The following is a 13,206-nucleotide window of genomic DNA, read 5'->3' on the forward strand; positions in this document are numbered from 1 at the left end:
CTGACCTTTTTGTAAGACAAGCCTCATTTCTGGGGAACAGCTGAGCCCTGAGGGATAGGAGGGCTGAAGCTGACTCCTGGCTGCCAGCATGGAAGAAAGGCTGTGGTTAAATGACCATATAGCTTGCTCTGCATCACTGTGGAGTCACCTTTAACTCTAGTGTTAGAAGAATAGGTGTGGGCATCTCGCTTTTGGACTCAGTTCCTTCTGGGACAAGACAAATGGCACTTTGATAACTGCAATTTTCCATCAGTATGTATAGGTTTGGAGTTTCCTGTTGCTGGATGTGCTGTTTTACATTTCTGTCTTATAGTTTTGACTTTCTTTTCAGATAAAGTGAGTTGTCACTCTCAGTTACTTGCATATCTGTGGGTATGGATGTAATCCTATGTGCAACACTATAAAGTCAGTGTTTACCAACGCATTTTCTTGAGAATTCCTGTTCTGCATATGAGAAAAGGTCAGGGTAGTTACTGTGATGTATTAAGTTAGCACATGCTGATTTTCTTCGTAAGTACTGATTTTTTTTTTTATTTTTATTTTGTCAGATTTCACTCATGGTAAATATAATTTATTTTCTGCGAGGAATAAAAATTAAGGTTCTGGGAGGTTAACAAACTTGTTTGTTCATACTGTTCTAATAGATTACATGCCAGAGGAGGAGACAAAAACATGAATTCTGACTGTGGTTCTGACACGCACTTGCAATGCGAGAGTACAGTTCCCTGAGGTTCATTTTCCCAGACAGACAATGAACTATGGGTCTCTTCATCTGAGGTTAATTGGAGTCTCTGTACCTGTCCTTAATTTAAAAGAAATGCCCCGAGGAAACTGATGCACTGAATGTGTCTCAAGAACTTTACGTCCAGTTTAAGGTGGAACTCAGAATGGAAAGAAAAGCGGTAAGTGGTGACCACAAGGTGAATGCAACAGGAAAACAGAGCAGTGCATACTGGGTATGCAGGTAACATGGATACTGTCCAGGGGAAAGCAAAGCAATTGCCACTCTTAGCAGTTTCTAATTCCTGACAAATCTGAGGAAATCCACATCTAAGACCCAACAGGACTCCGTTATTTTCTAAATCTGCAGACGGAGTTACTCCGTAATGAAATATTGATTTTACAGCTGGAAACTGAAAACAGGATAACTCTGACATTTGAAGGAGAAACACGAGCCTGAACCACCAGCACGCTGCAGTACCCAGTGCTAATCCTGGAGGAAAATGTGCCCCATGAGAGAGAGCTGCTTCCCCAGGTGATAAAACAGAATAGCGCCTGCTGAACTCATCCCATAACAGATGAGTTTTCCGTTTTCTCTGTGGGCATTTTCAAGTTCTACGTGTTATCCTGGACAAATGACTGAGGATCCCGAAGTCCTTTAGTACTGCTGAGTAACCACTGTGAGTGAGTAGGGCTCACACATCTCGTGTCATCTCCTCCTCGTCGCTCTGGCAAATTCCTTCCATCCATATGTTGTTCTCTTAAAAACACGGAAGATGGGAAAGTACTAACCTGTGGCTGTTGGACCTAAACTGGTAGATGTAGGACATGCGTTACTATTGCATTTAGAATTCTTTATTTCTTCTAAAGTTAACTCTAAATAATCTTGAGCACACAATAAATGCAAATGAAACCCGACTGCTTCTTGCATGAGCAGCAGTGTTTCAGTTTGTTCTTTTGTAACAGCGGTGCCTCATGTTTGGTTCCTGAGTTGTTAGCAATTTCATAAGTGTATTTTCCAAAAGAATGGAGTTTTCACATGTAAAGCTGCAGTACAGGAAGACTTTCTCAGCTTAAGTTGTACTGCCTCTCTTAGTATCATAAGGCTAACCATCATTCTGGTGAGTGAGTGTTTGTATTTGGAGCTGCACGATATTGGAACCCCTATGACAAATAAGGCTAAATGCATTCTTTTTTCTAGAGTTTGAGTATGTCATTTCAGGATTGCTGATGGGAGAAACAATATCTTCAGTCAAAGATGAACTCCAGTGTCAGTATCAAGGAATGTATTCAAGGCATCTCATCAGATCTGATGGATTCTGTGTATTTTTGGAAAACAGGAACTGAATCAGGTGAGAGGCAAAGCCTATCTTAAAATAATCTTACAGAGTTGAACTGTCAAAGAAGTGCTCTTTTTTCACATCTCCGGAAGAAGAAACAACACCCTTTGAAGTGGAGGCTGGTTGGATTTCAGAATGAGGCTGCTTCACAGGTTTAGACACCTGCTTAATTAGAGGATGAACATGAAATCCTTAAACTTAAAAGGGTTTTATGAGGCAGCACTTCAGAGAACAAGTATTCCTCTAGCACTGACAGAGAAGAGCTGCTAGCTATTATCTTTGGAGATGGGTCAAAAATGAGTATATTAGCTAAAAGCACTCTCCATAGATGGGGAGAAGAGTAATTCCCAAACCTCAAACAGGAAGTTTTTTGAAGGAATCCAGGAAAAGTGGAATCACGGGTGCTTAAGGAGCAACAGTCAAACCATGCAATCAGAAAACAGAATGGCTAAGAAAACAAAAACAACAAAAACCAGCTGGGTAGATAGCAGGAACATGGTCATTCAAAGACAATTAGAAGAATACTTAGTTCATGATACTGACCTTGTTCAGTGGTCTGTCCTACAGTTGTCACACAACTCAGCTGGGAATACTACAAGAGAACCTCCTAAGTATGATTTAAAAAATAGGGAATAGAAGAGATAGGCAGGAAAAAAGCAGGACAGAGCAATGAACAGATGCTCATGAAAAGTAGCTCTAAAAACATTTATAGGAACAAAGTTCTCTGTTGTGTCATTTTATGAAATGGTAGAGGCACAACCACAGTAATCAGAATCTGATGACAAAATTACCAAAGTATGCTTTTTTTCCCCACAAAAGAGGAGAAATTGCAAAGTTCATAACTGACAAGCAACAAAAACACGAAGCTAATAGCAGGGAGTTTCCTCCTTCCAGTACACAGAAAAGTAATGTGATCCTAATCAAAACCAAGGACCAGGCTCTTAATATGGCATGCAGTTACTGCAAGGCCTTGGTCAATGGAGAGCTCAGATCTGATTGTTTATGGGTTTTGATGAAAAAAGTCCTACCCGTTGTGTGGAGGAATGCTGGATACTGCTGCGAGTACTGTGCCTCCAGCTCCAAGAAGAGCAGCACCTTTACATCTCACTGTACTTATTACAAGAAGGAAAAGCAAGGAAGCAGTTACATGCTCAAGAAACAAACCTTTCTGCCAGACTATGACCACAATATTAAATGTTCTCTAGCAGTAATCAAGGTCTAAATCCTCTATTTAGAATGTGGCAGAGACTGATTAAAATCTTATTTCGGATTCTGTTGTCTTTGCAGTTTCCAAAGATGCTCAAAGATACGCAGAAAGAAATACACAAATTCTTTCAGAAGGCAGCAATTTCCTTTGTGGATTATTTATTTTTATTTCAATTCATAGCTCACTGTCCTCTACAAAACACATCGTTGAAGTTTTCAAAGTAGCCACGTTCTTCTGTTTTTTTTTTTTTAAGATATTGATTTCAGACTCCTTTTTAAAATTGCCTTTATCATATTCAGTGCTAAAGAACATTCAGACTAAAGAACATTGACAAATGTAGTTGATCAAATATAAGCAGATATACTGCAAATCAAATGTGCTTGGGAAGTAGAAACAATTATTATAGCTTAAATACAGCTTGGGACAAGAACAATTTATTTAAGATACCCAGGATGCAACTAATGTAAAATACAAACGTAAGCAGAGCATTAATTCCTGTAAAATAAAATGAACTAAGCAAGACTACGAGACCACAAACTAATTCTTTAACTATCTAAATGGTAAAGCATGTATTTTGCAGTAATTTCTACCCTAGTGTACTGTAAGCATTCATGCTATATTAGTTCTGATGCTAAAGTACAGTACATACAATAAGTAGTGGTATGATGCAAGGTTTTGCGTACTGGATTCCATTTTTATTCCAATACTGCCCCATATAATAAAGATTTTATGTCTTAATGCTGCTACATTACTCTCCTTCTGTATGCATCTACACTGTTGTTCTGGAAATGGGTTTTAACTGCTTTGTTCATCCCTAACGTGGAAACTCAAATATTCCACTTAAATTCATTTTCTCATTTTTAATGACATTGCCACCAAATATCTTCCTATTTTCTTCACTGTTTTGTGGACTTGTAAAAAGCTTTGCCTGTGCATGATTTTAAGCCATACATTGTACTTCACTCAAACAAACAAACAAAAAGCCAAAGGGGATTATCCTTCACGGCAGTCAGACAGACTGTTAACACCGCATGCACAAAGAACAACTCCAAACAGGAGAATGTGTGTCACTGTGGAACCACGCATCTTGTTTTGGTTTCCTTCCAATTATGGATGTTTTGCATAAAACAAAACATGAACATATCTCCAGGAATGACTTTCTTCCCTAAAAGTTACAGTACAGACATCTCCTCGTAGCCCAAGGTCATTGCTGCTTCTCTTGAAAAGGCCCTGGCCATGCCCCTGGAAATGGAAAGCACCAGAAGACTCACCCCATGTGTTAGTAGACTTTCTTTTGAGGCATGATGACACCATCTGATCAGTGGCACAGGGAGTGTAAAACTGTTATGCAAATTCCATAATCTCCGCAGTTACTCTTGATTTTCTACCCATGTGAAAGATAGGAAAGAAATCTCATTCTGGGGACAGATACTAAGTTAGGGTAAATTTACACAGCTAAACTGAAATGAAAGGCGCCGTGCTGATTTATGGGTGCTGAAGGCCCACTGCAACATTTCATACCCATGGAGAAATCTCAAAGCTTTTCAGTTTCCTAATTTTCTAATTTCATACATGACCAGTATTTCATATTGACATTCCTGATAGAAAGTTTGTCTCAGATCTCAGTTTTAAAAAGATCAGATGATCTTACTCAATATACTATGAACTTAAACAGAAAATGAATCTTTATCTTGAAGCCTACTTAGAATATCGAAACAATCTGCTTTAATTTCCACCACTTTAACACAGTATCTTTGACACTCCAGCATAGCAATGCTTCAGATAGTCTCTAATTAATACAATTCTTTATCTGTATAACCATATACAGAAGTCTGGGAGTGACACTGGGAGCTATTTTCTCAACGTCCCCTTGCTTTCCTTTTCATTACAGAACACAACATAAATCTGGGATAGTGTACTGAATGATGGGAAAGAGGCATCTGACTATTTCCATTTTAAATGCATTTTAAATGTCAGCACCTATTCCATGCGTAATAGCCTAAGAGCCTAGCCTACCTCATACACAGAGAAGACATATGAAAACATGGTTTTCTATTCATGAGTTTTTATAACTGCATATTTGCAAGTAGTTTGTGAAACTGGCAATGCATTTATTTTCCAAATGAAATGTCCATAGCCTGTAGAATAATTCAAACAGGTGCTAATTAGGTGTACAGAAAGGCCACTGAGGATAATTTATGTATCTCCCTGCAACAGAAAAAATGAATAAATGTTAATTGCTTATATTATACAACAAATGATTTTCTAGAATGGCACTAAATTAGCTGCAAATATTATAATTACAAAGTAGTGGGTAATTTACTAAAGATTAATTGAAATGATTTAGTGCAAACAGCATATTTTTGCAAGGCAGTATTAATGCGTTTTGCACAGAAAAGAAAAAAAAAAAACACCACCAAAAAAACCTCAGTGGTGGTTATGGGCTGCTTAACAAAGCACTTTGTGCACCTCATGAAAGCATCAGTGGCCTCTCTTGTGTGTCCTTCTCTAAGAAAAGCATTACATTTTTGCAGGGGGAATCACTGCAGTGTCGATAATAATTAGAATGTCTAATCAGCCTATTAAAGGACCAAGTCTGATCTCAGTTGCATGGGAGTGAGGCAAAAATCATGCTTCATTGTGCGTCCAGCAGCCTCTTTGGAGAGCTGTACCAACTGCGGCTATTTACTGTACAAGTGCTTAAGTAACTGCACCAGCAGTTTGAATACATTCCTCATAAAAGCAAAATTTCACTACGCAGCAATAGTTTCATTTTCCTCAACTGAGCGCAGCAGTTTCTTGCATCCAAGCTTTGTACTGCACTGCCTGGAGTGCAAAGGAATGGGGCTCAACACAGAGGCAGGAAAAGGGACTTAGAAAAATGTTCTAGTTTGGATGGAATTTCTTATTTAGGAGCATTCTCTATTTTAAATACAGGATACTTTTTGGAATTTTTTTTATCTACTTATTATAGTCTCTTGGCCTATTTTCTTTTCTGGTTTAATATTTAACACAATTCAAATGTAGCTCCTTAGAGAGTGACAGTGCAAACCAGAAAACAATTCCAGTCTTATGGGGCAACAGGTGTAAGACATCATCACGTCCTTTTTAAATCAGACACATCACAGCTATAGCAACATTGACCGTCACATCTCACTTTTCATTAACGTGCCCTATGTCGTTGAAAGAAGCACTGTGATTAGTGAAAAGCTAAAACTGAATATATATGTCTCAAATGCTCTCGGCTAGTCGTGATATTAGCACTTCTGATGCTGTGCTAGTCAGTGTGCAAAATACATTTTAGGGAATGTTCCCTATATGTACAGACTTATCTTTACTCCATAGAGAGAGATGAAGAAAGCATATTTTAAGCATTGCTTAAAAACTGGGCTGAAATCCTCTTGAACACACCAGTTATGAAGTCTTGACTCTAATTTTAGCTAAACATTATAATCTGTCTAATGTGAAGAGGCCCATTCAGCAACACAAGGACTTTCTGGATTCATTTACTACTCAGTACCTCACTTTAATGTGCTTCAGCCTCTTTCACTTGAACAGGTCTTGCTTAAAACTAACCGTGTGCAGTAGTGAATAACAACGGCACAGTAAATGTGGGCAAAAAGGCTCATCTAACATTAAAAAGTAGACTGCACACAGCACCCATCAGGACAATACTAAGAAGCATATAGCATTAGAGATTCAAATTGAAACATAATCATACATGGTGCGGACCTGGTGACAAAAGGAAATAGGAATATATTAAATAGGCATGTGATTTAAGGGATCAAAGAGATGTGATTCTCATAGACAGATACCCATACGCAGTGCCTCTGAAGTAAATGCAGCTGGACGTTATTATCTCTATTGCTCTACCAGGCTCTGACAGACATCTGTACCTCAGAAGGTTCATTATTGAGAGAACAGAATCGCAGTTCTTCACACAATGACCAAGTATCTGGTCCGCTCCAGGACAGGGCATAGCATTTGCAACGGGCAAACCAGAAAAAAATGCAAGGTTGAAAATGAGCTACCAATTTTCAGAGAGCATGCAAACTGCAAAGCAAGTGCAATTCATAGGAGGTGTCAGTGAAGTTGCCTTAAAATGTAGTCTGTAGATTCTCCAGCTGCTCTTTGCCTGGCCAGTCTCCACGCTCTAACTTAGAGAGGTGTAAAAAGCTGTTTGAAAACTAGAGAGGAATGCTTGGCTCAGAGCCTCAGAAAAGACAGCTGGACGTTGTCATGCATTGGCACATTGCAGCCATACACGCTTTTGTCCGTCTGTGTTGGCTTTTCTCCCTGATGCATCCATAGCCATGAAGGAGAACAGTGACACAGGAATTTCTCAAACCTTTCACATGAACCTGATGGAACATGTTGCCTAAATAGCAGTCAAACACAGAGAAGTGACTGCATGTCCACGGCAATTCCACCTTATTTGCTAAGAAGCATACACCACTATCAAGAGAAAAATATAGACTGATTCTACTCAAATGCATGACAGCAGTTCCTTTCCAACACTGGCAAAATACTACAAGAAGGTCGTAGCTCAACAATAAACATCCAGAAAGCAGTGGCTGCATACAATTCATAACTGTTAGGTGAAGCTACAGCAATGGTCTTAGACTGGCATGTTATTTTACATTAAGGTTACAAAGACAAGTTCAAAAGTATTTTCAATTTAGACCTTTGTAATTACTGAGAATTACATGGGCCCTGATATCAAAATAAGATTTATTTCATCTTATTCATCTAAAAAGGAACACCTCCTGTCTGACGCAGCCAGCTGGTCTTGCCTTTGCTAGTATAGTTTTTCTGTTTGATGGAAAATACTTTTTCATATGTAAATACAACTGATCCTGAGGAAAAAAAAAATCATAAAGTACCAGTAAAAATATACTGCATTGCTCTTAAAAGCTGTACCACTTCTGATGCACATTACGAACATATCTCATGACCAGTACTCTTCTTACAGAGAAAAAGTACATCACTGTGAAATGCATTGGTAGCAGCTGAATCCTCTGCAGTCTCTTCTCCTGTCCCGTGCCTATTAACAAAATGAATTGATGGACTTACCTTACCCTGCTGTTTGAGCTTGTTCTAGTTTTGTCACAGGAACACAGGAGATGACCACAGAATCAACACTACCTCATACAAAAACTTGCTAACCAAACCCAAAATTCAAATACTTAATTTTTCAGGGGTTTTTGTTTAGCAAGGTCACGAGATTTATCAAGAACAAAAAAATCCCCTCGGTGAGTTATTCCACACATGCAACTTGCCCTGCTACAGCTCAGTACGAGGATATCTGGATCACTGCCCTGCCCTAAAAGCACAAAGACCTCAAAAAGACACGTACGTTCCAGGTATTCAAGTTCCCACTCTCCAAGTGAGAAATGAAAAGGCCAAGCTGCCTTGCTGGAACGTGGCAATGTTAGAGCCTAACCCTGAAACCCTATCCCTATCCACAGCAATACTGATGGAGACTTAACGGTGCAAATGCCAACATGTGTGCCTGAATGATGACTCAGGATCTCAAATGTGAGAATGTACCATGTTCATAAGCATGAAAAATGTTATTCTGCTTCAGTGAAGCCACAGTGATCAGTATTACCCGAGGAGCTGGTGATGCATGTGTGCACTAAAAGCACATTTCCATGTGTACACAGAGACCAGGCTGTTTAACAGTACCAGTCACAACCGATGCATTAAGGCTGCAAGGAGCAATGGTGTTCTTTCACAGTACATCTCCTCAGGTAGAAGTGCACTTTTCCCAAGGGCAGTGAAAATGAATGCAAACTGTAGGATTTGTAATTCTGGTTCAATAGACTGGCACAGCTCACAAACTTTGGAAAGCACCGGACAGACATTCTTGTGCCTTTGGGAAACCTGATTTACACTGATATGATTTGGAAAGCCCTACTGAGTGATATTAATAACCTTACCTACTGAGTGATATTAATAACCTTACCATATTGAAAAATCGGAACACAAAATAGAAAATATTTCATGTTAGCACATGAATCTTTTTCTATTTCACCTCCTTGCTTCAACATTAAAACTGAATACTTTTAGACATCTTTTTTTTTCACTTTAGAGCCAACTCCTTCACACCGGGGTGTGTCAATGGTTCTGATTCCTCTTTTATATCTGTCAATGAAAACTTACAGCCCAATTAAAAAGAAACAAACAACGAAGGCCCCACCTCTGCAAATATAATTAGACATGTTCAATAATGCTATCTGAAAACATGGCAAGCATAGTGAGTCTTTGTCTGGTTATGTATTGTACTGTCTTGTATTATCGCCACTTTGTATACAATGGCACTTAGTAATACTGGCACACAGCACCTCCTTTAAATCAAGATGCCCTTCACAATCAAGGTTTTCAATAAAATGCCTGAAGCTGATTAGTAAGTCATAGAGTTCTTCTGAATGATGTCAGTGGCTGTGTAACTCTAAGTATCAGAAGAGATGCTCTACAAAAAAACAAAGATAAATGTTTTACGTTCAATCTTATAAAACTGTACACAGTAACAGTCTACAACATGAAAATGACCATTAAGTTGTTGCAACAGTTATGAAATGCAGCAAATATAACAATTCTAATGTTTCACGTATTTATCATTAATCACTGTATTCATACAGTTGTGTTCGTATATATATATTCAATGGTACTGTAAACATAGCTGTTGGAAAACACACATTGACACTCCACCCATTAGAAGTTTAGTACTTTTCATTTGAAAAGTTAAAATATATCAAGATCTGATGGATTAAAAAAAGAAGAAGCCTTGCAATATAATGCACATTTTGACATTTTCTAGGGTAGAAACCAAGATGAGATGGAATAGAGAATATTCTAGATTTGACTTTTTTACATTTACACGTATAGTGATAGAAAATTTTAAACATTAAGTGTAATTAAATAATACAGATTTTATGTAACAGTTGATTTCAGAGATCCACAATGCCCAAAATCTTGGTATACTGTGAGTTCCCATTAACTTACATCTCTCAGTCCTTCATGGAAAATGTAAGTTATGCTCTCTTTAACAACAGACAAAGTGAATTTTAAGTGAATGATCTTTTTTTTTTCCCTTCCCCCACTGTACAAAACTGCATTCAACTGGAGGAAATACTATTATGCCTGTATTTCCCACTGCTGGACATTCATCCCATAAGCCTTGAGCATATGTTCGAGCATTTGGTGATACCATTTTGTGGGGCAGGGAAACTCACTATCTATATTGCTCTCAGTAAACAAAGTGTTTCTAATTTTTGCAATTGTTAAGGCAACTATACCGATATATTAAACACACCATATGCTTTTGTGTGGCTTCCTACAATCTAAGCAGTAGCAGTTAAAAGAAGTTTCAGACATGCTTTGATCTTCTTGACCACTTAGGAATTTCAGCAAGTTGGTCAAAGTACTTCACTTTAACATGTTTTACAACATAGCTTGTTAGCCGCTCACTGGAGAAATAATGGGTGTACTGGTGTAGGTTCAAAGACTGACCATTGCTTGGACTTATCAGGAAAAATTTAAAAAAAAAACCACAGCCAGTCTGATTCCAGTGAACATAACTGAGAAAAACAGTAACACACATACACAGATCTTGTGTTCTCAATTATTTCTATCCCATAGCTTCAGCTACTTGAACTCCTGTCATCATTTGCTCTGCATCCTGGCTGGGCTGTGTCAAAAGCTACCTTCACTCTAGGTGAGGACACTTCCTATCTGCCAACTGCAGCACACTGTTTAATATTTATTCTAACATATCAAGTAAAATAGATAGCTATTTCGCTTTGTTTTCTCTGGGTAAGGCTGCAGGTATACAACGACAGTGAATAGAAAGGCTTGTGCAGTGGCTGCAATAGTGTGCAGCTATGGGGGACAAGGCCACAGAACTGCTAGTGCTGTTAAAATAACAAGTGAGGAACTCAGGGCTGCACTGCTCCCATTTCCAGTTACGCTGTGTTTAGAGGATGACTTGACAGTGCTTGCGGTGGTTGTGGTGACAATCTTTCTCACAGTTGGTTTCGGTTCATTTCTGTTTTCTGGATGGGTTTTCTTGTCCTTGAGTATATCTGAAAACACGAAAGTAAATGTAGGATTAATCACACATCTGGAATGTGGACTGGAATATGTACTCTAGCCTGAATAACCGAACTATGTATGGAGAGTGACAGGATGCCTATATTAACGTTTTAGTTGAACCCAGTGGCCACATCATTTTGCTGGGCACCCACTATTTTGCTCAGGAATTCTGGCCTACCCTACTGGTAGACAAAGTATAAATCTGGTCACAGTTTTATCCCTTTAAAAATACCTTCATTTTCACCAGGGATAGGAACTGGCTTATGCTTTAAAATACGATGCTAGGGTTGACCAGTTTTGTAACATGCCCCAGTGAAATACCTGTCAAGATGTTAAGTTGCCACAGGAAGAGAGCTGGAGAACATACTGACTTAATTCAAAAGCCAACTTCCTGGTTTCTTTCTGCATTCCCTAAACTTTAAAGCAACACAGGACTCTCAGTATTGGTAGGACAATTTGGGAGGAAAGGCTACTAATAGAGAATTACACAGGTGTCTCATACGCTTTGTTCATCAGCATGGGCAAATAAAGTGGCTACAAAGAGAAAACACTTTAAGATTTGTTCTATCATTTTTCCTAGTAAATACAAGATTTTTTTGTTTCTTTCATCATTAAGATACGGAACAGTTTCACTGATTGTGGGTTTTTGGTTTTTTTTTTCATCCCTCCAGATGCGTTTTGGGGCAATTTGATTGTAAAGAATTAGATATGCAAGAAACTAGTACCAGTAGTCTTTTCTTGCAAAAACGTGGACTTTTCAAATGAGAAAATGATTGATAAAGGTCTCCAGTTATCTTCCATTTGCAAGTATCACTGTGATCTTACTGCCATTGAGCCCTTCACTGGCATTGTGGGAAAAATCAGTACTTCCTCTAATGATGACATGATCTGCAAAAGCATACCCAAGTGCCTGGCTTATAACCCAAATTCTTACCTGCAAGAATTTATAAATTAACAGTAATTGTTCAGGTCCAAGCTGTAAGGACTTTTTTGTCATACTAATGAATGCAATGCACATACATACATAAAGCAAAAAGTATAATTTTGTCATGTAAATTAAACAACAGCCCAATCTTAAAAAACAAAACAACAAAAAACCCTCTGAATCAAAGAAGCAAGTTCTTGGCAGAAACTAGAAAGGCAGAAAGTATTCCAGAAATGTAAATGCAATCTGAGATCATTGTCTGCATATCAGTACTTCTGACCAGCCATCAATAAACCCACTTGATAATAAAAATGAGCTATTGTATTAGAAAAGCACACATTGTTCTTGCCAGTATAAACTGTGAAAGAAATGCAACGAATTCTTCCATTTTATCATAATATCAAGGAGCTGAACACCACACAGCCTTTTGCTCACTGCTTTCCCTCCCCCAGTGTTCCATATATATATGGACATATAAATATATTGATTTACAAAGAAAGTGATTCTCCAGCTTCTCATTCTTGATCACCGCTTGCTGACCAATGCCCAGCCAGTCCCTAAACAGTGGCAACCCTCTTGGTCAACTCACCCCAGTTTTGTAGTTTTTCCACATGCCACCATACAGTATGGGATATCCCTTAGGTCAGTTTAGGGCAGCTGTCCTGGCTCTGTCCCCTCCCAGCTCCTCACTGGCAGGACAGCACACGAAGCGGAAAATTGAAGTGTCCTCAGCTCTGTGCAGCACTGCTCAGCAACAACTAAACATCACTGTTACCCACATTGTTTTTCTCCTAAAGCCACAACATGGCACCATACCAGATGCTATGAACTAAAAATCAGCCTTTGCCCTGCTGAAACCTGGGCAATCAACACTGATCCAGAGAAACCTGTGATTACTAAACCTGAGTCAAGGCTTA

At 38.6% G+C, this 13,206-nt stretch overlaps 1 protein-coding gene across 7 annotated transcripts in view; it reads right to left on the reverse strand.

The window, feature by feature from the left end:
• Positions 1–3,408: 3,408 nt before the first annotated feature.
• Positions 3,409–13,206, reverse strand: part of GPC2 (glypican 2) — a 419,550-nt gene continuing 409,752 nt past the window's right edge. For all 7 annotated transcript variants that reach the window (XM_046898721.1, XM_046898720.1, XM_046898724.1 and 4 more), the window contains one exon: positions 3,409–11,354. In XM_046898721.1, the coding sequence (XP_046754677.1) occupies positions 11,152–11,354 (203 nt within the window). In that variant the 3' untranslated portion in view covers positions 3,409–11,151. The remainder of the gene's footprint in view (positions 11,355–13,206) is intronic.

This window comes from Gallus gallus, chromosome 9 (genome assembly GCF_016699485.2).
Source record: "Gallus gallus isolate bGalGal1 chromosome 9, bGalGal1.mat.broiler.GRCg7b, whole genome shotgun sequence".
Classification (NCBI taxonomy): Eukaryota; Metazoa; Chordata; class Aves; order Galliformes; family Phasianidae; genus Gallus; species Gallus gallus.